Source organism: Ascaphus truei, chromosome 2 (genome assembly GCF_040206685.1).
Source record: "Ascaphus truei isolate aAscTru1 chromosome 2, aAscTru1.hap1, whole genome shotgun sequence".
Taxonomy (NCBI): domain Eukaryota; kingdom Metazoa; phylum Chordata; class Amphibia; order Anura; family Ascaphidae; genus Ascaphus; species Ascaphus truei.
The window spans coordinates 359,916,805-359,944,026 of NC_134484.1; the positions used below are offsets into that span (position 1 = coordinate 359,916,805).

General features: G+C 39.0%; 1 protein-coding gene across 6 annotated transcripts in view; it reads right to left on the reverse strand.

The window, feature by feature from the left end:
- ZNF385D (zinc finger protein 385D) overlaps nt 1-27,222 on the reverse strand; it is a 382,863-nt gene that overhangs the window by 183,408 nt on the left and 172,233 nt on the right. For 4 of the 6 annotated variants that reach the window (XM_075586934.1, XM_075586933.1, XM_075586936.1 and 1 more), the window contains one exon: nt 8,127-8,237. The exons of the other annotated variants lie outside the window; for them this stretch is intronic. In XM_075586934.1, coding sequence (XP_075443049.1) covers nt 8,127-8,237 — 111 coding nt within the window. Of the gene's footprint in view, nt 1-8,126; nt 8,238-27,222 lie in introns of those variants that run through there. 6 annotated transcript variants of the gene reach the window in all.

The window sequence follows — 27,222 nt, forward strand, 5'->3', positions numbered from 1 at the left end:
CAGTAAACTCAAAAGTGAACAAGGTTAAAAAAAGAAATAAATATTCTGAAATCAAAATTATCTACAAATAATAATAATAAAAGTAAGTGAGATTAGTGAATCTACAGCAGGATTGGAATGAAAAAATGCAACTCTCCTTGTCAATTTATTTTAGATTGTTTTTAAAGATAAAATTATGAAGTCTACGAAACCACCAACGATGTACTGTGCATCCTTCCAGAAGAAGTAGCAAAAGCAATAAAATCCATGACGATTGTGAGTGAAGGCTCCCGGGAAGATGGAATTACATTTCAAATTTTGAAAGCTGCTGGGGAAGAAGTAGAGAAAATCCTTGCAAAACTCTTTACATGCTGCTTGAAAAAAAGGAAATTTCCATAACAATTGAGTACATCAGTATCAGGTGATACCTTTTTTTATTTGGACTAACAGTTGATATTTTAAGACAAGCTTTTGAGAGTTCTCTTCTCTTACTCAGCTCAAGCAAATCCGACATAACAATCTAAGACAGGAGATTTGGAGAATACATTGCGGAGGGTAAATAAACAGATAGGGCAATAAATGGATGCAAGGGTTACTGAGATATTTGGAGAGCATGTAGGACCATATATCCATCAGCAGTGTGAAGATGGTGTACACCGGAGTAGAAGGGTTTGGAATTAAAATTATGGCGGTCGGGAGAAACATTACAAAAAATTCAGCATTGAGTCCTCTTGTTTTAGTGTGAAAAAGCATTATCATTTTGAGTTCAAATGTTTTCCGTTCTTGAGTGCTTCTAAACATTCCATTAAGAATTTTGACGTTTAAATCATTTATGAAATGATCTGGCTGTGAGAGGTGGTGTCACACTGGAGTGCAATATCTTCCTTCATCATGGTGTGTTATTGTGTGTCTGTCTAGGATAATTCTGGTTTGAAGTTTTTGGCTGGTTTCACCAATGTGGTACCCTTGGTCACCTAGGTCATATTTGCTGCATTGAATCATATATACTGTACTGCATTCCTGAATGTGCAGTAGTAGGGTCCTTTAACATTGAATGTTCTCTGTTTGTGACTGGTTGTGGGATCTTGGCATATATGTTTACAAAGTTTGCAGCGTGTGTTTATGGACGGTTTTGTGCCATTCTCAGCGTCCTTGAGTTCGTTATAAGGTTTTCTGTTGACTAACTTCTCTCAATGGTTTGACGATTGCTGGAATGCTACAGTAGGATGGGACGTTTGGGGAAGATGTCTTTTAATGTTTCATGCTCTGTCAATATAGGTTGCAGATCTTTGATTTTTTTTTTGTATTCCCTCTATGGCAGGGTTGTATGTAGCCACTAGTGGTATGAGTGTGGTTGAGCAATTGAGCGATGCCATAGTTATCTTCAAGCAAGACTTACTGTCTGGTTACAGTGTCTGCCATAATGGAGCTGCGGTGGGTCCATGCTCCTGAATGGGACCCCCTGCAGCATTAATCCTTTTGTGCCACAGCCATATGACACGCAGAACTGAAGACAAAGGATTGCTACATCTGTCTGTCACACTATCCCAAAACAACCGGAAATATGTAAGATTGAATTTCGTACACAAATGGCTTTAGTGCCATTAAAGGAATGTGGTGCATGGGATGGCAAATGCGATTGAACCCTCCATTACCCTATAGATAAACAGAGTACATAATGAAGGGTGCACCTTGGGACCCTTATAACATATGCTGTTCATCATAAGGGTTTGCTCATTTCCCAGGAATGGCAAACAAAACAGAAGGGGGGGGGGGGGTGGGCGCTCCTCCCATTTTATTTACCTCAACAAAAGGAAGAGATTGAGCAGGTCTTCATATGCCTTCAGTTCTACACCCAGAAAAATTGTTTGCTGTAGCAATCCACCGGTTTCCCCTCCTAATTATTTTAGCCCTAGAGATCCTCTGGTTCCCGAGATTTACCTTTTTTTTTGTACCGTATTCCTTCATGTAAAATCCAATATGGCTGCAAGGCTTGCTGAATAGGAAACTGCAACTTCATCCCATGATGACTTTGTATATTCCTATTGGCCCGTGTGAGAAGTTGAACGGCCGTTTTGAAATAGATCAGGATCAGTAATGAGTATATTTTTAGGGAGGTAAAAGAGGTGCAGCAGAAGATAAGGGGGGGATATTTAGGTGGTCAGCAAAACCATGGGCAACAAAAAATGATGAAGAACATACAGTAATGAATGAAGAAAGATGAATGAAAATTATATGATAATTTGGGGAGATAACTGGAATGTAGAAATAAATGATGTTTAAGTAAAGCCACCAATTATACACATTTACTCATTAAACATGTCACTATTCCATTGGTTATAGGTGGACTGCTCCCTTAAGTGTATTTATTTGAGCAAGGATTGCACAAATTACACAAGCTGCATGATGCTTACATATTTGTAAAAATATTTATTTTCATGTTAATTTCTAGCCATTAATAGTTAAAAATAAAATTGTGCACACCAAAAGCTTGATTACAACTTAGAATAATAAATCAGAACATATGTCTACACCTTGTTTAATACAATATAATTTCTATATAATTTCCAAGATGATACTGTAAATTCTCAGAGCTTTTGAAAGCTGCACTTATTGTTCCATTAAAAATATTAAAGCAAAAAGTACATTCTTTGTTTCTCATTGCCAGAATTACATGCTGCGTGACCATAGCAGATCCAATAAAGAATAGCAGCAAATAACTAAACTTAGTATAAGGATTTTAAACTGGGAATAATAAAGGACACAAATTGTGTTACAACATTTTTTAACACTGAGAACATAAACTGTTTGGACATAATATGACCGTGAAGCAGTTGTAACAGCAGTAATATTTATATGATAGGAATATTATAACCAGTAGTAAGATTGTTTTTCAGCTGATCTTCAAATATGTCTAGGCCCATAGTCACACAAGTATCCCAGGAGCCACTTGTCTCACATTTTATTGCAGTCCCATTTTTATGTCCACATTTATAAATTGTAGTCAATTCATTCCATTCCACATTGATGTGAACATCTGACCCACAATCTGCTTTTATGTATCAGGTTCTCCAAGTTTTAATACTCTTTTGAAAAAGCTTCAGCAGGCAGGAACTTACTTTACATAGCCCAAAATTATGTGGGCGGCAGCATTTACCAGGTGGCGTGGCCCGCATACAGTACATGAAGTCCATCAGAATTTGTGGAGAGTGCTTCAGTGATTATACCTTCAATAAAGTATGTACAAATGTATATGTTAATTCCCACACCCAAAGGAGAATGCAGAAATCAGTAAAACCTTGTAACAAAGTAGTTGAACATGCCTTGGAATGTCGATCCAAGCGGGATCACAGAAACTGCCACTGAATTCAATGGCAGATTCCATGAAACGCTTTAGGTTCGGCCAGAGGTTGTACTATACAGTAGTTTTTTTGCATGGAATATTTGTATTCCAATAGAAGTATGAATATATATCTCCTTCCCTCAAATACTTATCTCACTACCTCTTCCCGGGGAAGATGCCACTAAAACCTTGAAAGAAGCTGGGGAACAAGTAAAAGAAATCCTTGCAAAAACTCTTTACATGCTATTCAAGAACAGGGAAATTCCAGAATAATACTGCCATAGTTATCCTCATCCACAAGAAATGAGACAAAGAAGACATCAAGAACTACAGGCCAATCAATCTACTTACAATAATTTACAAGGTTTTAAGAAGATACTGCAGCATTGGCAACAGGATAACCCCCTGAGGAAGGTCCCATTTTGGAGGACCGAAACGTTAGGTTTCTTGATGTACCACCATTTTCACTAATACACTTTGTGAAGTTTTCTACAATTGAGTGCTGTCTCTTGTTTTACCAGACCTTGGAACGGTAATGTATGTCTATATTATCCATATGGGACAAGCACCTACAGTCAATCAGCACCTATGGAGTGCCAACTGTTCTATTTGACTAAATATATATATATAAAGAAAGCATATATATAAAGAAAGCAGTATTGAAAGGTGAAAACAGCACAAACATGACCATGTTTGTGCTGTTTTCCCCTTTCAATACAGGTTTTTTCACTTACCTCTGAGTGCTGTCTTGTGTCTGCTTTTGCGAGGGTTGACTGCTTTCTTTATTTATCCATATAGGACATGCACCTCAATTGTTGTTTTGTATCTGGAGTGCAAGCTGCCCCCCATTTTGTACCATATCTAAGTCTATATAATTGAAAACGTTGTATGTTTGCTGTGTTTATGGGCAATCTGATTGGTCCGTCGGTCTGTCACTCAGCCTCTGGCCAATCAGATTGGTCCGTGGCCCGCCCCCACCCACCTCTCATTGGCCTGCATGGTTTGCTGACCACACCTACCCATCTCACACACTCTCAGAAGAATCAATCCAGCAACACTTTCCAGCCTCTCCGCCTGCTTTCACCGTAGAAAGCAGCCAGAGTGTTGCTTCAGTTTCCTTATGGGCACTATGTGCTAATAAATTTGTATTATTTTTGACTTTTGATCCTGCCTACAGTTCTCTTTTTTGCTGTGCTTCATTTTACTTTTTGTACTCTTCTGGATATGGCTCGACGGGACGCACGCACACAGGGATGAATAAATATTGAAAAAAGCAGTGGTACCGTGGTATAGTTTTCTCATTCTCTGGCTATCTTGCCTTTGAGAGCTGCTTTGAATGCTCAATTGGATCTAGGTTGCTGGGTCTTCCTGTGATTCCTAAAGTTGTCTTGGCTATCTGCAGGGCTACAATTGGTTTCTATCCCAGCATACTACATATAGGATCCAGCATTTATACTATGAACTTCATCCTACTATATACTAAGGATTATATCTACAGCACTGCCTTAAAATGGTTTGATTAAGGATAACCTACAGCACTACTTGGAGATTCACTTCTCCTTAAATCTACATTGCCCTGCAAATAAACCCTGTTCAACAAACCTTTAGGTTTATTGCCTTTAATACGGGACAAAAGACCCTGCAGCGTGACTGAGGCATCACTGTATGTATGTACTGTATGTATGTACAGTATGTATGTATGTGTGTGTGTAACCCCTTAGGTATTACTGAGAGCATAAAGGGTTATATAATGCCCAGGTTTCCTCTCTAATATTTTATCTAGCCAGACAGAGTACCTGAGTATGATATAGTAGCACTGAAACAAACAAACTCTGTAGATTTGTGTAGCCCTACTCCTGCTGCAAAGCACCACCAGATTTATCAAAGAAATGGGTCCCATAGAATACAATGCAACTTTTTGCTTTGATAAATACTGTATGGTGCAATTTGTTTCCTCCAGTTTTTAAGCCAGGAGACTTTGATATAACTCCCATTCGCATAAACATAGGAGTAAGTTAGTCCTTGCTCCACTGCCAAAAAAATAACTTTTATTTACACTTACTGTCACGTAACAATGTCCCATTTCATGTTTATCTACAGTATATGCTGTGTGCCTGTCTCATGTGAAAGCAATTTATCTAGATTTCACTTGTGAGGTTCACGATCAAACAGACATAACTATATATAATACTTAGACACTATTTTCATACTGATCCAGACAGAGATTCACAAATTCCAAGAATCTGACTTTAGGCTAGCAGCAAGACATTTCCCCCAACAATATAACATGGCCAATCTTGAAAGGGAACTCAATGTATTGTCTTGTAAAGCAGATGTACTCCCTTAAATTTTATTTTTTCAATCTTATTTAATTTTGTATTTGCAAAGGCCCGAAGCTTCCAAAACAGTGTTGACATGGTAATCTTTTATAATCACACACTCCAGCCGGCCAGGCAAGACAGACCTGATTTTCATATTTTCTTGATAAGGTTGTTTGAAGTCCAGTGATGTATGTAAGTCCAGAAGCCCTGTGGAAGTTGGTTTAAGGCTTATTCTTTTGAAATAAAACACACTGTTTCAAAATAATACTTGTTATGATCTTGTCGGGAATACGAGCGATACTCAGCTTTCCATATTTGCCTAATATAATTGAATTCACTATACTATGAGAGTTGTGGGCTGTTTGTTTTTTCCTTTTACAAGTTCAACTTGTATGCTGAGACATCTTGATGGAATAGCAGCAGACTCTCTGATTGTATACGCAAGATCACTTATTGCTGTCTTTTTTCTTATTGTATTTCACATCACCTAAGTACATTGAACACTTTAAATCACTCACGGTTGAAAGGTATACAAATATTTATCATATATATTTTTTAATATTGCACTTTATGCTAATTATATTATATTACTGAATAATTATTCACGTATGACTTGCACTGCACAATTTGATGCCCAGATTTTCACATTTTTCTTTTCTTTTTCAGATATGAAGAAGTTGAATAAATACAATCATAACTAATGTGATGGTTAACTCAATGGTTTGGATGTACAGACAGTTTCTATTTTTCTGTTTTCCAGTTGTTTACCAAAGTTCACCCTTACTGTACCCTTGCTTTCCAATTTGGCATATTTAATAGCTAGAGATAGGTGAAATTGTCCAAATCCGATTCCCGGAATTTCCCGAGCTTTCCATTCAAAATCCGTTCTGTGGTGACAAATCCGTTGATGGATTGCTCCAGTTTCAAAACTGCCGTTGGATACAATCCTCACGGATTTTTAAGAATCCAATCTGTGGATTTGCTCAATCCGTTAGATAATTTGTTAAAATCCTCCAAAGTATTGTGGAATCCGCGGATTGGATTGAGAGTGATTAAAAATAACCAAAAATACGAATCGCCCTTTTTGAGATCCAAGGCAGCTCCAAATCCGCAAAACAAAATTGCACATCCCTCCTAATAGCACCCTCCCTTGTCCTTCACAGCCACTCCTTTTATAACAATAGTTCAATTGTTATACTTAAGGGATGAGTGAGCAAAGCCAAATTAGCCATTCTGCATCTGTTATTGTATGTTGCATCAGTTCTAACAAGGCACACATAATAATCCAAAGGTATGTAGCTGTCATGCGCTCAGGTATCCCACTGAATGAATCAAACACTTAATTGTGTGTGTGTCTATTTCAATAAAGCTTCTTTTGTACAATCCTTGGAACTGACGTCAGATTTGCTGTTTGCTGTTTGCTGTTGCACCGGATACTCTCTCTTCATTCCTACACATGATAATCCATGTTATGTATTTGCTAGAGAGGAGCCTGTGATGTTGCCATCCCAAATTGTATGCAATTGAATTAAATATTACAATGATCTGCCTCTAACTTTTATTGTGCAGTGTTTTAGGTATGGTTTAGATTTAGTTTTCATATGTATAATAACTTCATAAGAAATTATTGCAGGTCATGTGTATATCTTTATTGTAGCTGTCAGCTTGTTGTGACAAGCAGATGTTTATATGGCATGTTATAGTGAGTGGCTGTTTGAACTAAAATTGCAAGTAACTTCCTAAGTGAATGTACATGACATGTTGATATTGATGATCATAACATAAATTTTAACAAGGATTCCTTAACCCCTACAGTGTCCTTATGACGTACAATATTTGGTACCGCATGGGGTCTGGCATGCCATAGGCCCTTATGGTGTACATGCATTAGGTATGTCATAGGTACTTTTGGTTTTCTAGAGGGTGATCAGGCTGATGTTCTGATGGAGCACTCTCCATTTCTGTTTCCCGCATCCATGCCTGGTTATTTATGGAACAATCACATGACATGAAAGTGATGACGTTCCGGCAGCACCAAACCCAGCACTCCAATGGCTATTAAAGAATCTTAAATGCTTTCTGTTTACTTCTTGCAAATTGTTAAAGAACTTTTATTTACAGCTAAATAAGTTATTAAATAATCTTATGTATGTGCTGAATAGCCTCAAAGGAAACATTTCAATGTTATCTGGTAAATATGGACAATGGATTTGTCCTCTTCAGCAAAACATGATAGGAGATTTGACAGACAATAAAACTACATTAATTTTGTGCCAATCTGCACTATTGCAGTTTCTAAAAGATTTAATGTTTGTGTCGAAGCAACAGCGACTATGATTGTTCTATAGAAATTAATTAAAAAACAATGTCCTTCTAAGTAAATCTCAACATGCTTTATTTACAGTATGTTGAGTCACTATAAATTGAACTATAGTATTAGTGCCATTATTTTGCAAGTGAAGACCAAAAATTGGAACACTTACTTCAGAATTAAATCTCAGTTGGCAAATATTGCATGATGCGATTTGCTTTCTTCGGTGTGGTAGAGGAACCCCAAAAGTATGATTTATGACTGCTTTTTGAATTGGGTCCATCTGCAATAAAAAGATAGAAATGAGTCTTGTTTTATTCCAAATTATCTTCATGTGATGAAGATGATTTTACTGGCACACCATGCCTTTTAAACTTTCCAAATTGTTTAGCAGAAAGCATGATTACATGCCTTTGTAAATATGTCTATGTTTTTTTTAATATATTCAGCTTTAGGAAAATGTAAAAAAAACAAAACATTTACTTAATTTAGTAATAATTATGTCATTTTAAAAAACAATTCTTATGATTTCCTCCACCACTCTATTTCCTTCTTTTTTTTTTACCATAAGCCTTTCTGAAGACATTTTCATACTATAGTTATTTGTTTTATAGTTATAGGGCTTTCCCCATGATAAGGCATTCATTTTCATAAATTAAGGTAGCAAGAAGACCTACTTGTCCATATATGTATATTGAATAAAATGAACCGGTCAAAGACTTATGTTTCTTGTTTAAAGGAATTCGGGATGGGTTAGGGCCTCTACTCTACACTTTTCTGCTACAATGAGGCAACAACTAATCCTTCAGATGTGTGTGCTGTGTCAAGCTGCCCTTGATACTGGATGTTCTTCATAAGGAAAGACAAAGGATACCTATTGATTTAAGCTTAGACACATGAGTCACTCAATCTCAAATGTCAAACAGGCACATTTTGCTATATGTTGTATACCAATTATTCTTGGAAAATGTGCCAGTATAATATTATTTGTGAAGCAATAATGTCAAGCACTGGTGGAACTACAATATATGCAGCCCGTTCCGTTGCCCCATGTCCTGACAGGTTAGGGGCCCTTCCTCTCAGCTGTTCTGCAGGGTTGCCACCTTGCCGACTCCCCCTCTTACTCCAGGCTCTGATTTCATGTTGGAGGGGGATGCCCCTGCAATGCCCTCCAACTGAGCTAACCCCGACCGGAAGTCGGAACAACATCTGCTTATGAATGTGGCCGCATTGTTGGGCTCCATCAGCACTCTGACCGACCATCAGGTAGGGCGCCAGGGGTGAGAGCATGATGAAGGGGAAGTGAGAGTATGGTTGGTGAGGAGGGAGTGAGAGCATGGTGAGGGAGGGCGGGTGCAGTGCTGTACGGTAGATGAGAGAGCAGACTTTTTTTTTCATCGGGACACCCCTATCACTAATTCTGCCTCTGATGTCAAGTGTGATTACCAGATGTATGTTACCTTAGAGAACACAAAGTGCTTTTGCTTACATCAATGGTTGATTAAATCCCATGTGAGATTACACAATTTATATGTTACATTTTCTACCATTTTCATTATTTGTTGGGGTTTTGGTGAGATTTGTCAGAATTTTCAGCATTGATTTATCGAAGCCAACAGCAACAAAATTGAGCTTGATGATTTAATTCCTATACAGTAACATTTGTGAGTCTGTCTTCTCCATAAGGAATTCTTATGTTTTACCTGTGCAATCTGGAGGGCTGGTTTACTTTATAATCTCCTATATTTTAGCATACAAAAGTATTTTTAATTACATGGTGTCAGGATTGCACGGAAGCCCCGCTTCCCTGATGTGTCACGCCAGCTTCCCAGACACACGGTCCCCTTGCTAAACGTGAGCACGGCCCCAAACAGACACACGCCGTGATGATGTCCCCTCGCCCAGCTCCACCGGCGCATCTGCTGTAGGTCACGCACCTTCCACGCGTGCACATCGCACGCCTCCCGCATGTGAACACCGCGCGAGATCTAAGAACAAGAAGACTCTCAGCAGCTGTGCCACACCTGAGTCACAGGTAACATCCTCCTATCGGTTATCCACTTACTTCTAGTCCACTCCTCCCTGCTCCCTCCCCCCATTGGTTGCCTGTCCCTTCTTATGTCCCCTCAGCCCTCTGCTGGTTGCTGAGCATAGACTGTTGTTTGTGCACCATGCTCATTGCAGCCTGAGTACCTGTTCCTGTTGTCTTAAACTTTGTTGTGACCCTGCTTGTGCCTGACCCATTCCCTTTGTACCCTGGACTATGGTTTGTTATCAGATTTCTGCTCTCTCCCTCCCACGACCTTGGCTAATGGACCACGACGATTCTACTCTCTCCATTCCACGACCTTGGCTCAAGGACCACGACGGCTCTCCTCTCTCCAACCCCGGATCACAGCAAGTACCTTAGTCTATCTACACTCTCCTACCCTGACCCGACAACACGTCCCTGACTCTGTTATCCGGACCAGTCCCCGTGTTTTAGGGCGGTGGTTATACATTCCCCACCTCAGCCCCGTGGTCTAGTCCAGGTTGTAGTGAGCATCCGTGACACATGGTAAATAATCCCTCAATAACTCCTTATTAACAAAAGAAGATTTTGAGCTGTACAGACTCATTAATTGCCTTATTTTTAAACCTTAGCATGTAAATCATAGTATCGGTATGTTTCTTACCTGTCATTCACAAGCTTCATGTCAACAGTTGGCAGTATTTTACAGTATATAGTATCTGTACTTTTTATGCATAGTGGTCAGATTATTTTGTTGGCAGGGATATAGATTATTTATTTACAAGTTTGAATAGCGGTGTTACTAAGAAAATCCTAACTAAACTGACCAAAGCAATTAAATACTAGACAACACCTGACTTTGTGATTAGCGTATTTAAGGTATTCAAAGGTCAAACCAGTGTAATGATAATGCAGAATGCAGAAAACAGACTAAGAAAATACACAATGAAGAGCAAACAAAATTGTCAAAGAACACTACACAAAGGTTACAAATGGCATTCTAAAACCTATATTGATTTTGGGCATAGAAAAAATAATGGCTATGTTGCTGGGATTCATCAAGCTGTGATGCAGAGGACAAGCACCCTGATACAGCAGTAACTGCCACTGATTTGAATGGCAGTTAACATTGGATATACCCTGCATCGAAGCTCAATAAATCCCAGCCATAGTGTCACAGCTGAAATGTAGGCACAAAGTCATTATTTTATCTAAGCCCGAGTGTCTATATAAATCTTAGTTCCATCATTTCCTGGTATGTCTGCATCAGTCTCCAATGAGATTAGAGAGTTACCTTTGCAGGGAGAGGGAGTGGCTCAGTGAGTAAAAGGCACTGACTGGCACTGACAGTTTGAAGCAGGGGAGCCTAGTTCAATTCCCGGTGTCGGCTCCTTGTGACCTTGGGCAAGTCACTTTATCTCCCTGTGCTTCAGGCACCAAAAACATAGATTGTAAGCTCCACTGGGCAGGGACCTGTGCCTGCAAAATGTCTCTGTAAAGCGCTACAAAAACATGCTATTATTATTATTATTTTGGCACAAAGCTTCGGCTTACATTACTTTTATAGAAGTTGGTTTTCTCTGACCTTAAACTTAAACCTTGACCTTTTCTCTGACCTTAAATGAGCCTCAGTAATATTTCTACAACAGTAGAAATATGCGCGTGTGTTGTGCATAAAGGCACAACTACTTCTTGATACATTGATCTCATTATGTGATGCTAAAATAGCATGACGACATGGAGGTATTCACTCGTGTTACAACAGCAAAATGAATTATATTTTTTTTCTCGGAAGGACAAGAGGACATTAGATAATCGAGCACGAGGTAGGAATCTGAAGAAGAAAATGCATGCTATTTTTAAAATTGAGGTTAATTATTTCATTAGAATATGACTCTTGGGAAACTGACAACTGAGGATGAAGCAAAGATGGAACAGCTAATTAAAATCGAAAAAATTAATCTGTACTCTTGTTGTTACATATAAATAAGATGCCAGCTGTGATTTATAGAAGTTAATGCTCTTTAGACTAAACTAAACTAAACTCCCAATACAGTATCTGTCTGTTATGATAACTATAACGTTAACTTTATTTCAAATTAGAGATAAGCCAAAGCAGATGTGATAAATCAGAACCTACCAGAACCTTAACCTCCCAAATCAAATACGAAACCAAACCCCGTAAAAGGTGCTTAAATCAATTACAAAAAAAAACAAAAGCCAAGTGGGGTGTTTCCCACCGTACCATCCTAAATTATATTACATTTTTAAGATATATTATTTTCATTTCCTAATTGTTTTTAGGACACTTAATTTTTACCTAAGTGTTTACTTATTTGAAGCAGTTCATGCTTTATTAAGCTTTTGTAGCATTCTCTGGCAGTTTGAGTATTTTTTCCATAATTTGTCAAAAATCCAAACCTCAGTTTTAACAAAAACCAGAACAAAAACACAAACATATTTGGAAACAAAACACGAAAAAAGTTTTAGAACTGAAGTAAGGGAAAGTTTTTTTTTATTTTGCAGTGACATTCAAAGTCCTTCAAAATTACAATCTAACACGCTGTACGTATGTAGAATTTTACAGGTAGAGTCTCCTGACCTGATAGTCTCTGGTTGGTACCTGAGGCACATGGAGATAAAGTGACTTGCCCAAGGTTATAAGGATCCGACATGAGGTTTTGAATTAGACTGCCCCACTTCAGTCAGTATCACTGTTTTTAGAGTTAGTGTCTTTATTTACTAAGCCATTCCATCAGCCCTAAATGATCTGAGTATAGTTCATTCATGAGACATCCAACCAATGTACCTATTAGCAAAGGTTACATTTGCATGCTTTAGTTGTCTGTTTTCCTGAGTCACTGGGATATTCTAGTAGCTGCAATACCGATATGCACGTCCGCATATTCTGAAAGCCCTTCTAGCATGTCCAAACCTGTGCGAGAAAGGCTTTTCTGGAAGTGGTTTAATTCTGGCTCCGCAAATCGAAGCAGTATGACAAAAAAGTCTCAAACTTATAATTGTTGATGGAATTATAGTAGCTCTGTTAACTCAAAAAAGGCAAAAAAAAAAAAAAAATACAGTAATTTGCAGGTTGTTTCTCACCACCTCAATGTTGGCGAGAGCCTCAAAATATGTAGAGCCACACCGCCTACAGTACTGGCTAACTCCAGATGTGCATTGCTGAATTTTTTGGAAAACCTATATAATTATTATTACAAACAAATACATACATACATATGAACTACCTGGGCCTCATTACATGCCTGATTGTCTCATTAACGCATGCAAAAACACAATATTACACTGTCTTCACCAGAATACATCAAACCCAGCTAACTTCTTCAAGGTTAACAAGCCTTCTAACAACAGAACAAAACAAAAATATTAAGGAGCGCCTATTATGACAACCTGCCTAACTGTGAGTGAGTATGCTACTGTGTTGATACAACCAATGGGGTGGCTAAGGGGGGGGTGATAATAAAAAGTGGATCCTATGTTGCTAAGTATAATGCATATAATATAAAGTCTTTTATTGAAAAATTGCTGTAAAAAATATTTTAAAAAGTATATTTAAAAAATATATAAAAATAATATTAAAATTCTAAGATACCAAAACAAAAACCTTAAAAAACATAGAGTCCCGTTCCAATAAATTGCATCCAGGTACAGGCAGCCCGTTTGAAAGGGATCACAACTCCCTTGGAAATACCTATGAGAGAAAAAGAGAAAAAAACAGGCGCACACCTAGTGCATTAAAGTAAAACAATGATTTTATGGAACATTAAAAAACAGACAAATGCCCACTCACAAATCAAACGGAAATAACAAGCAGTTATGAGATTGGCCCTCATAAGCCTCCGGTAGCGTCTGGAACAGCAATCGAATCTTCTCCTACACACGTGTTGCGCAGTCTCCTTCACCGGAAATGACGTCCTCCCGGCGTGTGCCCCGCAACAGGACAGGAAATCCCTCCGGGAGCCTCAGACTTCGCCTCCTTCGTTCTGGCTGCTGCACCACCAGGAATAGTGGAGATCTGCCCGCTCCTTCTGGTCTGGCTTGCCGCTCTCAATACTGCATCCGCAGTGCACTGAGTTCAGTGGGAAAGTGCCTCCTCCGTCTCAGCCACGCCCTACGCGTTTCGTCATCAGGATGACTTCATCAGGGGATACCCATTGGCTGTAACTCCACAGTACTGATAGACAAGTTAATTTGCATACATGATTGAAAGATACCTATTAAAACGTTGATTACATGATTTTGAACCTTTCCAAGATGTGGTGTTTCCTTATTACATAAATTATTATGGAAAGGTTATGAGGACACCACTGTTTTTGCAAAAGATGAAACATAGCTCATTTATATATTATATTATATATTATATCCTAATTTAAGTACTAATTTAAATATTGCAACATATCCCATCCCCCTCTTTTTATCATTTTTTCATTTTTTGACTATCTATTGCAATATAGTAAAACTAAGAATTCCATATAAATGAGCTATGTTTCATCTTTTGCAAAAACAGTGGTGTCCTCATAACCTTTCCATAATAATTTATGTAATAAGGAAACACCACATCTTGGAAAGGTTCAAAATCATGTAATCAACGTTTTAATAGGTATCTTTCAATCATGTATGCAAATTAACTTGTCTATAAGTACTGTGGGGTTACAGCCAATGGGTATCCCCTGATGAAGTCATCCTGATGACGAAACGCGTAGGGCGTGGCTGAGACGGAGGAGGCACTTTCCCACTGAACTCAGTGCACTGCGGATGCAGTATTGAGAGCGGCAAGCCAGACCAGAAGGAGCGGGCAGATCTCCACTATTCCTGGTGGTGCAGCAGCCAGAACGAAGGAGGCGAAGTCTGAGGCTCCCGGAGGGATTTCCTGTTGCGGGGCACACGCCGGGAGGACGTCATTTCCGGTGAAGGAGACTGCGCAACACGTGTGTAGGAGAAGATTCGATTGCTGTTCCAGACGCTACCGGAGGCTTATGAGAGCCAATCTCATAACTGCTTGTTATTTCCGTTTGATTTGTGAGTGGGCATTTGTCTGTTTTTTAATGTTCCATAAAATCATTGTTTTACTTTAATGCACTAGGTGTGCGCCTGTTTTTTTCTCTTTTTCTCTCATAAGCCTTCTAACAAGCCTTAAAGCAAGCCTTCTAGCCATCAACAACCATGTAATATCATTAAGGAGGATATTACTCTGACAAATCCCACTGTCATTGCTAATGCTTTAAATGAATACTTTGTGGGGTGTGCTATTAACTTATTAGCGAAATGTAAACCGAACTACTACATGAACCTCATTCTGAGAGTACCCAAATAGCCTCAACCTCTCCCAATACTGTCTACAATTTTCAATTTATCACAGTATCTAAAGAGGAGATTAAACTCTAAAGATGAGATTGCTCCTCAATTTAAATCTAAGCAGCCAATGTTGACCTGACTTACTGCAATTTAAGTTCCTACGACTTGGTTCCCTAGTCATTGCCAAACCACTTTCTTCCCTAATCAACTCTATTTTAAGACCTGGAAAACTGCCAGAATTGTCTCAATCTTCAAAAGTCAGGACAAAAACAGTGTCTCAAACTACAGGCCAATCTCTCTTCTCCCAATACTATCCAAAATCATGGAAAGATGGGTTCACTCCCAATTAAGCGATTACTATACTAAGACAAATTTCCCTAGCCAATTCCAATCTGGCTTTCGCCCCAAACTCTCCGCGGTTACTACCCTGCTAAAAGTTTGCAATGAGATCCTGTGTGGAATGGAACTGGGACAATTTACCACCCCCCCCCCCCACCCCCCTTCTTTCCTAAAAAAAAGATTACACATTCATATCTACGGGAACTACAGAGTGTGTCAGAATTGGATTGAGCTAAGCTACAGTAGCTGTTTACTTTATCAATATTTACTTGCATTAGTATAATAATTACATATGTAGTAGGGGACTGATAATAAATGGGCTAATAACTGCAGAGAGGAATCCAGCGGGTCTAGGGATGGGTTAGGAACATTATTTATGTAAGTAGTTTAGAGAATCAATTAAATTGTGTATATATATATATATATATATATATATATATATAGTATTTTAGTATCATTTGTATTACATATGTTCTGTACTGTATGTTTATTGTGTTATTTGTCACAGGGGGGTGTCATTGTCCCCTAGAGCATATAGTATGAGCTATATGGGAATTCTGCCACAAGGTGGGGGGCATGGTATAGTGGCAGTAACGTCATTAGCTTTGCAGCTTGGGTTTCACATTAATCTTTGGTTGGCTATTGTGTACATGCAATCTTGGCCTGTAGGGTCAGTGGCTGGCATTTGATGCTAAAATGGTATTGATAGGTTAATGGTTGTTAACTGGCAACGTTCATGTTTGTATAACTTTAATAAAGCTGTGGTAATTTTCATCTAAATAAGTGTATGTGTCTAATTTCAGATCTGGGTGGGATGGTGGGAAGAGGCTGGTGATGAAGGAATCTTGCAGTCATGTATGCAGTGCGGTTATCTCTACGTGACATGTTATCTTCTGATAAAGAACAAAGGGACCATCAACAGCCACACAGTATAAAAAATACTGTATACAGGAATCCTTTAATTTGACAGAAAAGAAATACATGAATATGTTACCTAGACGCTTTTGATTTTCCTCAGTAATTGCAAGAGAACGAATATTACATCATATTTGATGTACTTTCTCTGCTCACACAAATTGTCTGTCAAATATTAATTGAGACACACTTTATTGTACTTTTTATACATATGTGCCAGATATTAGATTGTAAGCTATAGAAATTGTTTCAAATTTAAAGATGATGTTAGAGTTTACTTACTAAATTGCAACCAAGCTTTGCCTGGTGGAAATGTATACAGACTAACCCATATCTATAGCACACATTCTGCATGATGTAAGCCTCTTTCTCTGGTAGTTTGTGTTATTGGCTGTATGTCCCTTTCTGTCTGCACAATCAGCCTGCATTCATGATAGCAAATATTCCAAACCTTTAATGCAGATTTTAAAGGGTAAAAAGATGCGCATGCAATAAGTAATGAGGTCTCATTAAGAAGTTCATAGAAAGTGCAAATGCATATTGTGTACATATGTTATTTCTGAACTGTTTTTGTCCTCACAAGGTGAATCTCCCTAATGTGAGTTTATCTTCCAATGATGTGTTCATCCATATTGCAGTACCCTCTGAGATGACAACCTTGAAAGCTGAAGGTGATACACTTTAAAGCATGACTAACCCACATTTTATTTTTTTCCTGGCTGTAAACTGTTTTCAGCTTATTTATGTTATCTCAGCTAACTGTCGAGTGAAGTCATAGAAAAGCATATTTTAATTGTGAAAACGTATATCACTCTGAGATTTATTTATGAGTTCTTTAGTAACTTAAAATCTATAAATCACCCACATTTCAGCAATAAAACATCTGAGGGTGATTATTTTACTTTGATTGTTGGAGGCACTACAGGACCTTGAGTGGTGATCTGACTTGTGTACTTCAGTTGTTACAGGTCCACTGATGTTGCACTGTCACAGACACTTGAAAGGGAGACTAAACCTTAGAGTGTTCCACATGCACTACTGTACATGGGAGTGCATTTTTAAATCTTCTATGATTCTTTATCATGAACGTTATAATGCTATTGTAGTGTTTCTTTTGGGTTTTTTTAGAACACAAAACCATTTCCACTTTGCTACATTTATAGATCACAGATATTTGCCTACTATACCTCCTATGACTTAAATTGGCATGAAACCCTGAACCCAATTCTAGTCTTAAATCTATTTTAATATTCAACTATCTGACCCGAGCCCAAAAGATATTGTATGGCATGTCACAATGTTATCCAATTCCATGCAGCTTTTATTGAACGCAGCAATTCCGGCTTGCTCGTTTTTTCCTCCCATTTGTTTATTATTATTATACAAGATGGGAACCTTGGGCATCCTGGAGCTGAACCGCTCTATTTTCATCTTCTCCATGGAAACCCAGGTTCCCGAGATACTTACTGGTAAAGGAGTTTCAGTTGCCACTAGTGGAAACAAAATGACGGTTTAAATCTCCCATGTCACGTGGGCCAATAGGAAGCAGCAATGTCATCTGTGGCAGCTTCCTATTGGTCAGCGAGATGCAGGAAATTTAAATCTTAGTGCCCAATCAGGCAGTTATACCTGCAACTTGTCAGGAAGTATCTTGGGAGCCAGTGGGTTCCCGAAGCCAGAGGTAACAACATTGCACAATTCTCCCCAAACGTTAATGTTGAGCAGTAACATCTGCTACATTCGTACAGTTACATTTGATCCACGTTCTAATTGATTGTCCACCTACAGAAAGTACACTAGTTCCTGGTGCCCTCCCTCTGTGAGACTGAGGATGGATTTTTCAACAAACTCAGCTAACAGTGTAGGTAGAACAACAAGAATAGCAATAGATATACAGTTGCTTTTTCTGGTGCCAGCAGTAGGAGTAGCCTACTATTAAGGATATAAAACATATTGTCTGGTGAATCAGGTTGATGAGGAGGTCCCTGACTCCATTGTTCCAGGTCACTGTGCGGCAAAAAATAAGTGTGAGGGGAGAAATGCAGCCAGAACTATAGAAGGAGGCTCCTCAAGAGTGACAAGAGGGGCTTCTGTCTGGCACATGCAAAATAATGATGGAACATTATTCTTCTGCGGCAAAATGGGAATGCGGCCGGGGAGTATCTGAAATGGGCCAGTTATTCTCCCATGTTCAGTACACTGTGGAGCACTCTCCACCCTAAATCCTTGGTAGGGGGAATGCATTGCAAGGGTAAGTCCCCTAGCCTGCTGAGGCTGGGGACAGGAAGAGCCTAATAAGGTTGGCTGGGCTATAGGACTCACGCATACAAAAGGAGGCAGGGGGGGTCGAAAGGTGAACATGGTGTTGCAAATATTGCATACCCACGAGCAACACCCACAGAGACCCTATGCTTTCCCATCTAAAGAAAGTCAAGCAACTTCTGGATTCTGCTAATAAATTCAGGTGTTGGACCAGAGCTAACAGGCCACCAGCTGATTGATCACCTAAGGGAAAACTTTTTTGTCAGACCCTCCTACGATCCCAATTGTCTGGAAACGGAAGCTCGACAGTGAACAGAGATAGCTTTTACCTCCCACAAGATGTTGCAAAACGTGGGACAGAAAGTGTCTACCGGTATGGGACCTCAAAAGCTTGAGCACTTGGACCAGTTAATTTGAGCCACACTATAGACCATTACAGATCAAGTAGGTCCTGGGCCACAAGGAGTATATAGTGCATAATCATCATAGGCTGAAAAAAACACCTGCAAGTCCGGTTCTCTTAGCACTAGCTCAATGAGATTTTTCCTTAGCAGACAGGAAAGGCTTGTTGGTCAGTGCATAGAGTTGACCAGACACAGGGCAACCTTGGCACACTCCTCAACCAAATGCCAAGGACGAATTAATCCTAATTATATGCTCTGCAGAGGGGTACAGAATGTTCAAGTAGCTCACAAAACGTGGGCCAAAACTGTATACATGCAGAGTGGCTTTAAGGTACCGGTGATCGATCCTATCAAACACCTTCTCTTGATTGAGGGAGAGGAAGGCGAACGACAGACCAATCCTGCATTCATAGTGCAGCAAATCCTGGACGAGAAAGATATTCAAAAAAATTATCTGTTTAGGGATCATATAGGACTGGTCTGGGTGAATCCCCTCTGCAAGTCTGTACTAAAGCATCAGTGAAATTGCTTTGCCCGTAATCTTATAGTCTGTGCATAGCAGCGAAACTGGTTGCTAGTTCTTAAAATGGTGGAGATCCCCCTGTAAGGGCAGCAAAGCTAGAACTGCAAACCTATAAGAAAGGAGCACCTTACTGGCTTTGAAGGCTTTCTCGAGGACCTGCTGGGAATCAGGCCCCAGAGTCTCCCAGTAAAATTAGAAGAAATCTACATTTGGGCCATCTAGCTTCGGAGATTTCACATTGGGCATGAGATGGAGGGTGTCCTGGTGCCAGCTGTGCCTTCTTGTGAGCATGCCCCAGTTCCTTACACAAGAAGCATCTTCCTCTATATAGTAAGTACAGTAAAACTTTAAAATAAATTGTAGAAGAATTAAAAAAGGAAAAATCAAATGACTACACGTGTCTATATTATTGTTTATGAAAAATGAAAACAAAACATACATTTAGCCTATAGTAGAATAGTAGAGTAGATGATGAGGTTGAAAAAAAAGACATTTGTCCATCAAGTACAACCAATGTTAAATTTAGACGACAGATACTTATCCTAGATTGATCAGATGAAGGCAAACAAAAAACCCTAGTGAAACATTCAATTAAGTCTTATTTTTTCCTGACTCTTTGAAGATATCCGTTAGCATCTGTTAACATAAGTTAGCTCATCTTTAAGTCAATAACAGCGCTCTGTGGATCTGAGCCACAGTTACCAAGAATAATGAATTCCACATTTTAACTGCTCTTACTGTAAATAACTCTTTACTTTGTAGCTGGTGAAATCTCCTTTCTTCCAATCTTAAAGGATGACCCTGTGTCATTAGTACTTTCCTTGGGATGAATAATTCACTTGTATTGACCCTGAATATATTTGTAAATAGTTATCATATCCCCTCATAGACACCTTTTTTTCTAAAGTAAACAAATTTGATTTAGCTAGCTTTTACTCATAAGTCAGACCTTTCGTCCCATTTATTAATTTTGTGACTCTTCGTCAGTTCAATAACTGTATTTTTCATGGAGTGGTGCCCCAAACTGTATTCCATTTTCAAGGTGTAGTCTTACTAAGGATTTATACAGTGGCAAAATTATGCTTTCTTCTTTTCCATCCATACCCCATTTTATGCAAGATAATATATTATTGCCTTTGCAGCTACTGCCTGACATTGAGCACTATTGCAAAGCCTGCTGTCTACAAGCTATTTTAAATCTGTCTCCATCAAGGATTGATCTAATTGTATTGCATTTAGTTTGTAAGTAACCTGTAATCTTGCTTCCCAAATGTATAACCTTTAATTTATCTGTATTAAACCTCATCTGACATTTACCTGGTCAAGTTTCCAGTTTATCAAAGTTCTTCTGTTCCCTGCTAAGGGCAGGTTTCCAGGAGTTATCATGGGATTCTGCTCTGATTTTATTACCTTACATAATTGTGTGTCCTCATCAAAGATAGAGGCTTTGCTCTATATGTCAACCTCAAGGTCATTAATAAACAAGTAAAAATAGATAACCTTATGTCTATAATAATAATAGCATGCTCTTGTATAGTGCTACTAGTTTTACATAGCGCTTTATAGTGACATTTTGAAGGCACAGGTCCCTGCTCTGTGGAGCTTACAATCTATTTTTTTGTGCCTGAGGCACAGAGAGATAAAGTTACTTGCCCAAGGTCACAAGGAGTTGACACCGGGAATTGAACCAGGTTTCAAACTCAGTATCAGTCAGTGTCTTTACTCACTGAGCCACTCCTTCTCATCTATAATAAGTATGGGTCGGGGGGTATTCCATGAATCCACCATCCCATTACGTCCACCTTCCAGCTTCGGAGCAGGACTTCTGTATCTATCTTTTCTTTCTGGCACTTTTATAACTATCTGTATCTATCTCTCCACATGGTATATACAGTACAGTAAATAACTTTAAACAGCTATACTAAATAAGTCAATGTGCTAGGGATGGATTGAACCTCAATGAAGCTAGGTTGGAGAATGTTAAAAAGGTTGGAGGAGATTTTAAACTAGGATGGAGAGGGGAGGGGAATGAAACCGATAACAAACTAAATAGAATAGATGAGGAAACAAGGGGTTATGGAGGTAGAATGGGACAAGTGCGAGTTTGACAAGCAGCGAGACACTCATAGTAAATACAGATAACACTAGAAAACTTCTAAAGACTAAACCAAGTTGGCACAGAAAGGAAGAAGCAGATAAGATAATAGTACAGGCTGAAAAAAAAACTTAAATGCATGCTTGCTAATGCAAGAAGCCTGACAGATAAAATGGGGGAGCTTGAATTAATAGCTGCAAGGGAGCAGTATGATGTCATAGGTATTACTGAAACATGGTGGGATGAAACTCATGACTGGGCAGTTAATTTAGAAGGTTATTCCCTTTTTCGGAAGGTTCGAGCAAATAGAAGAGGAGTATGCTTATATGTTAAACAGGATCTAAAAACTATTATAAGGGAAGAAGTTTGTGAAGGGAATGATGAAAATATAGAGACCTTGTGAATAGAAATTGGAGGTAAAAGTATAAAGAAATGTTTGTAGTGATATATTATAAACCACCAAATATCGGTGAGATTGACAAAGCTAAAATACTTTTGCAAATGGAGAAGGCATCAAAACTAGGTCATGTTTGCATTATGGGTGATTTTAATTATCCAGACATAGACTGGGGCAATGAGATTAGCGTTTTTAGGGGTGCTTACAGACAATTATATGACCCAAATTATTGAGGAACCAACCAGGAGAGGGACAGTACTGGATTTGGTAATATCAAACAATGTAGAAGTAATACCCAAATGTTCCAGGACTTGAATATTTGCTAACAGTGATAATAACATGGTCTCATTTGAAATAAATGATCAAAAAATAGATTACTTGGGTTCAACAAAGACCTTAAACGTTAGAAAGGCAGATTTTAATAAACTGAGGACTAATCTACAAGTAATAAAATGGGATGATGTTTTTGCAGGGAAAAATGTTGAAGATAAATGGGCACTCTTTAAAACACTGTAAGAAAAGCACACTTAGGGCTGTTCTATACAGCATGCGGCCGTGCGGCCGCACATTCCTATACGAACGCGCGTGCACGTGCCGCATGCTTTTCATGTATATAGAGCCGGGAGCTGCAGGTTAGTGTATATGTGTGCATATGTGTGTATATGTGTGTGCATGGGTTGTGTGAGTGAAAGGAAGTCCTAGAAAAAATTTTTAAAGAAAAAAAAAAAGTTTAATAAATATTTTTTTTTGTTTTACAATCCTTGACACACACACACACACACACACACACACACACACACACACACACGCACGCACGCACGCACGCGCACGCACGCACACACGCACGCACGCACACACACACACACACACAAACACGCATACACGCATACATAAATACACACATACACACATATACATACACTTGAGCGCAGGTAGCGGCGCGAAAAGATGAATTTCTTCATCTTCGCCGCTGTCTGTCGGCTCCCCTCTCCCTGCCGTGCACACGCGCGGCCCTTCTATAGAAAGGCTTACTAACGTCAGCCAACTGAAATTCCGCGCGCACACGGCACTATAGAACGTGCCTTATCAGTGTATACCCTTGGGTAATAAGTATAAAAGAAATAAGTCATAACCTATGTGGCTAAATAAACAGGTAGGGAAGGAAATGGAAAAGAATTACCTTGAGGTTGCATCGAGAGCAAAGTCTCCATCTTTGCTGATGACACTAAATAGTGTGTAGCCCTGGTAAGAAATGGGGCTATAGTTCTATCCTCCTCCTGGTATAATCCCTGCTAAGGGCAGGTTGCCAGGAGTTATCATGGGTTTCCCCCACTTCAAGCACTTGCTCTGAATGGTGGAGGTAGGTCACCTGACCCTGTGTCCAATCAAGAGACACAGGGGCGGTGCCTGCTGAGATCATAAAGAGCAGTGCATTTCCTATTTAGAGTCAGTCTGACAGTAAAGAGTCAGGAGTGAGAGTTAGTTTTAGGGAGCAGAGGAGTGAGCAGCTTATGAGTAGAGCTGATAGGATATAGTGAGGTGGACCAAATACCTCTCACCCTGCTTAGGGGGTGAGGGAAGAGCTAGCCCCACTCTGGATGGCCCTAAGGTCCAGAGTGGAGGCAGGGACCATCACTAAGGAGAACAGCTGGTGGCATTGTAAATCAACTGTACCTGTCTGCTGCTGCGGGAGACTGAGTAATAAAGTAGTCTGCTGTTTAAAGAGAACCTTGTGTGAGACTGGAATCTCTCATCCCTGGGAGGGGGATTTCTGTGGTAGGGATTCCACCCCGCGTCCCTGGGGCTTACTACAGATGGAGTAGCTGCACCATTGAAGGAGAACGAAGGCATCCACCCCAGTATGTAAAGAAATAAGGTGCGCAACTAATAAACCATTTAACCACAAAGTGATATAATATCAATAGTGAAAAAGATAGTTACAACCCTTAATTCTTAGGGTGTAAATACATACAAATTCTGTAAGTACAGTGGCAGCTGCAGCTGTTAGATGGTCAGGGTGGCTCAGCACTCCGACAGCACTACAGACAACAAACACAAAAAAACAGCGCAAACTGCATAGTGAAGTATATCAAATATTATTGTTCCATAAATAAAGGTAAGTATTAGGCATACATTAAGTAGATAGAACAAGCGCATTGAGTGCTAAAAGCACGATGAGTTACCACTCAGCAACAGGCGTTATGCAGCTCTTGGTGTCGCAGCAACAGAGATTCCTGTGGTCATCAGCACGTCCTCGGTTCACGATCCTGGAGAAAACGACTCGATCCGGTGGGGCTGTCTCTTTCGGAGGTGAATTCCTCCCAGCGGTGTCGTCAAGCGTGTTCCCGTCGGACTTCCGGGTCGCGTCTGGATGACGTCACAGCGACATGCGTAAAAGTCCTCGTGGTACACGTAGATCGTGTAATGAGTCCGGTATGTACCAGAGTCCCGATACACCCAATCAGTGGGGATAGGAGGTCGTAGCACCAAAAGTTCGATAAGCCACCAGGCAGTATAACAGAAAGGCAGTATACCACCAATAGAAATAATTAAAATAGAATAATAAAATCAGCTAATGCTACGCGTTTCGTAGCTCACGCTACTTCATCATGGAATAGTTTGGCAATGAATTCAGTCTGCATTAAGTATACCTCCCTCTGTCCGTATTGGACAGTGATTAATTAGTAGCTCCCAATCAGAATAATAATAAGAAGGGGGTGGAAAAGAGGAGGGGTAACCCAAGCAGATCAAAAACTCACTGGCAATCAAATCACATTACACATTATTTTATTAACATAAAAAATCCCAAATCTAAAATATCAACCTAAAAATGAAAAGAAAACAATATTAATAACAGCATCTTAATCCATAAAATGTCAGACAAATTTTCACATTAAATAATGTAAAAAAGATGGTAAAGATACCAAAACTAGGATCAAGCTAGAGATAGAGAGGCACACTCCTAGTGAATCAATACAGAGCCCAGACATCTATGTCCTCGTTCAATCCCTTAGGGGACATTGTATTTAGCTTAAATATCCAAAACGTTTCTTGAGTGGAGAGTTTCTTAACTCTATCACCTTTCCTCCTTTCACAAGGTATATGTTGAATACCAATAAATCTCATGCCTGAAGGATCCTTCCTATGGTGTAACAAAAAGTGTCTGGAAACACTATGTTTCTCATATCCACTTCTGATGTTTCTGATGTGTTCCTGAATTCGGATTTTTAGGCAGCGCTTAGTCCTGCCTACATACTGTAAACCGCATCCACATTCGATTACATATACCACAAACATTGACGTACAGAGTATAAAGTCATCCACTGATAATATTTCATTATTACTTTTCGAAATGATCTGTTTTCTATATGGGTGCATATATTTACAAATAGAACACTTCCCACAAATATGGTTGCCACTAGGTTTACTACTTAACCAATTACTGGGGATTACATTACTAACACTCCTGCCAATGTCACTGGGGACCAAAATATTTTTTAAATTTCTAGCCCTTCTATAAATAAATTTAGGTGATTTCACGAGATGAGGGCCCACATCATTGCACAAAATACCCCAATATTTGCCAATAATGCATTCAATCTCTTTTTGAGCTACGTTATAATTTGTAGTAAAAGGCACACTAATCTCACTATTCGTGTTGGTTTCTTTCCTCTTTTTAGGTAACAGCATGGAATCACGATTCATATTCCTAACTTTTAGAAGTTCTTTCTATAAGATGTGTGCTGAGTAACCCCTCTCAATGAACTTATTCATGAGTTTCCCTGCTTGCTGATCAAAGACATCAACATTATTACAATTTCTCCTCAGCCTTGTGAATTGTCCCCCGGTACATTACGTATCCAGGAGGCTTTGTGGCTACTATTCGCCATTAACAGATTATTCATATCCACTTTCTTGAAATGTGTTTCGGTATTGACCGTGTTGTTATCGGAGATCGTAAGTTTAAGATCCAGAAAATCAACGGTTTTAATATCAGTTACACAAGTAAATTTAAGGTTATATTCATTTTGATTCAGATGTGTAAGAAACAATTCCATAGACTCAAGATCTCCATCCCAAACACAAATTATGTCGTCTATATACCGACGCCATATAATAACCTTCTCTGAAAATGGATTATTAGTCCAAATCACATGGTCCTCCCAATCTCCCACATACAGGTTTGCGAAACTAGGAGCAAACCGTGTGCCCATCGCTGTTCCACAAACCAGTATGTAGAAGTCGGAGAGAGGAACATGAAATAGTTGTGTTCAATTATGAACTGAATTGAGTCAGTGATGAACAACCCATTGAGATTATGCAAATGTGGATCTTTTGAAAGAACACTTGAAATAATTTCAATGCCTTTCTTATGAGGGATATGTGTGTATAATGCTTGAATGTCGCAGGTTATCCATCTGAAAGTGCTCTTCCATTTGAAGTCACTAAACAGAGTAAGAACGGCAGTGGAATCTTTCAAATATGAAGGAATATTTAGTACATAGGGTTGGAGGTAGCAATCAATTAGTTGTGACAAATTTGCAGTAAGTGATTGGATTCCCGATACAATTGGTCTACCGGGGGGATTTATAACAGATTTATGCATCTTTGGTAAGTGATAGAAGACTGGAATGGTGAGAGAGTCTGAATAAAGAAAATTAAACTCATTACTCGTAATCACAGATTTAGAAAACGCATCATCTAGTAATACCTTTAATTGCCTCAAAAAATCATGAGTCCGATCTTTTTGTAATTTACCATAGAAGGAGGTGTCCTGAAGTAGTCTATGTGCCTCATTTTCATAATCTAACCAATTCTGTAACACGACACCTCCTCCCTTATCCGCTTGTCTTATTAAAAGGTTATCATTATCTTTTAACATTTTCAGTGCAACATTTTCCTTTTCAGTAAGATTTTGTTTAATCCTTCCAAACTTAAAGTCACGTGACAATGTTGTGAACTCATTACAAACCATATTAAAGAAAGTGTCAATGTGATGGCCTTTA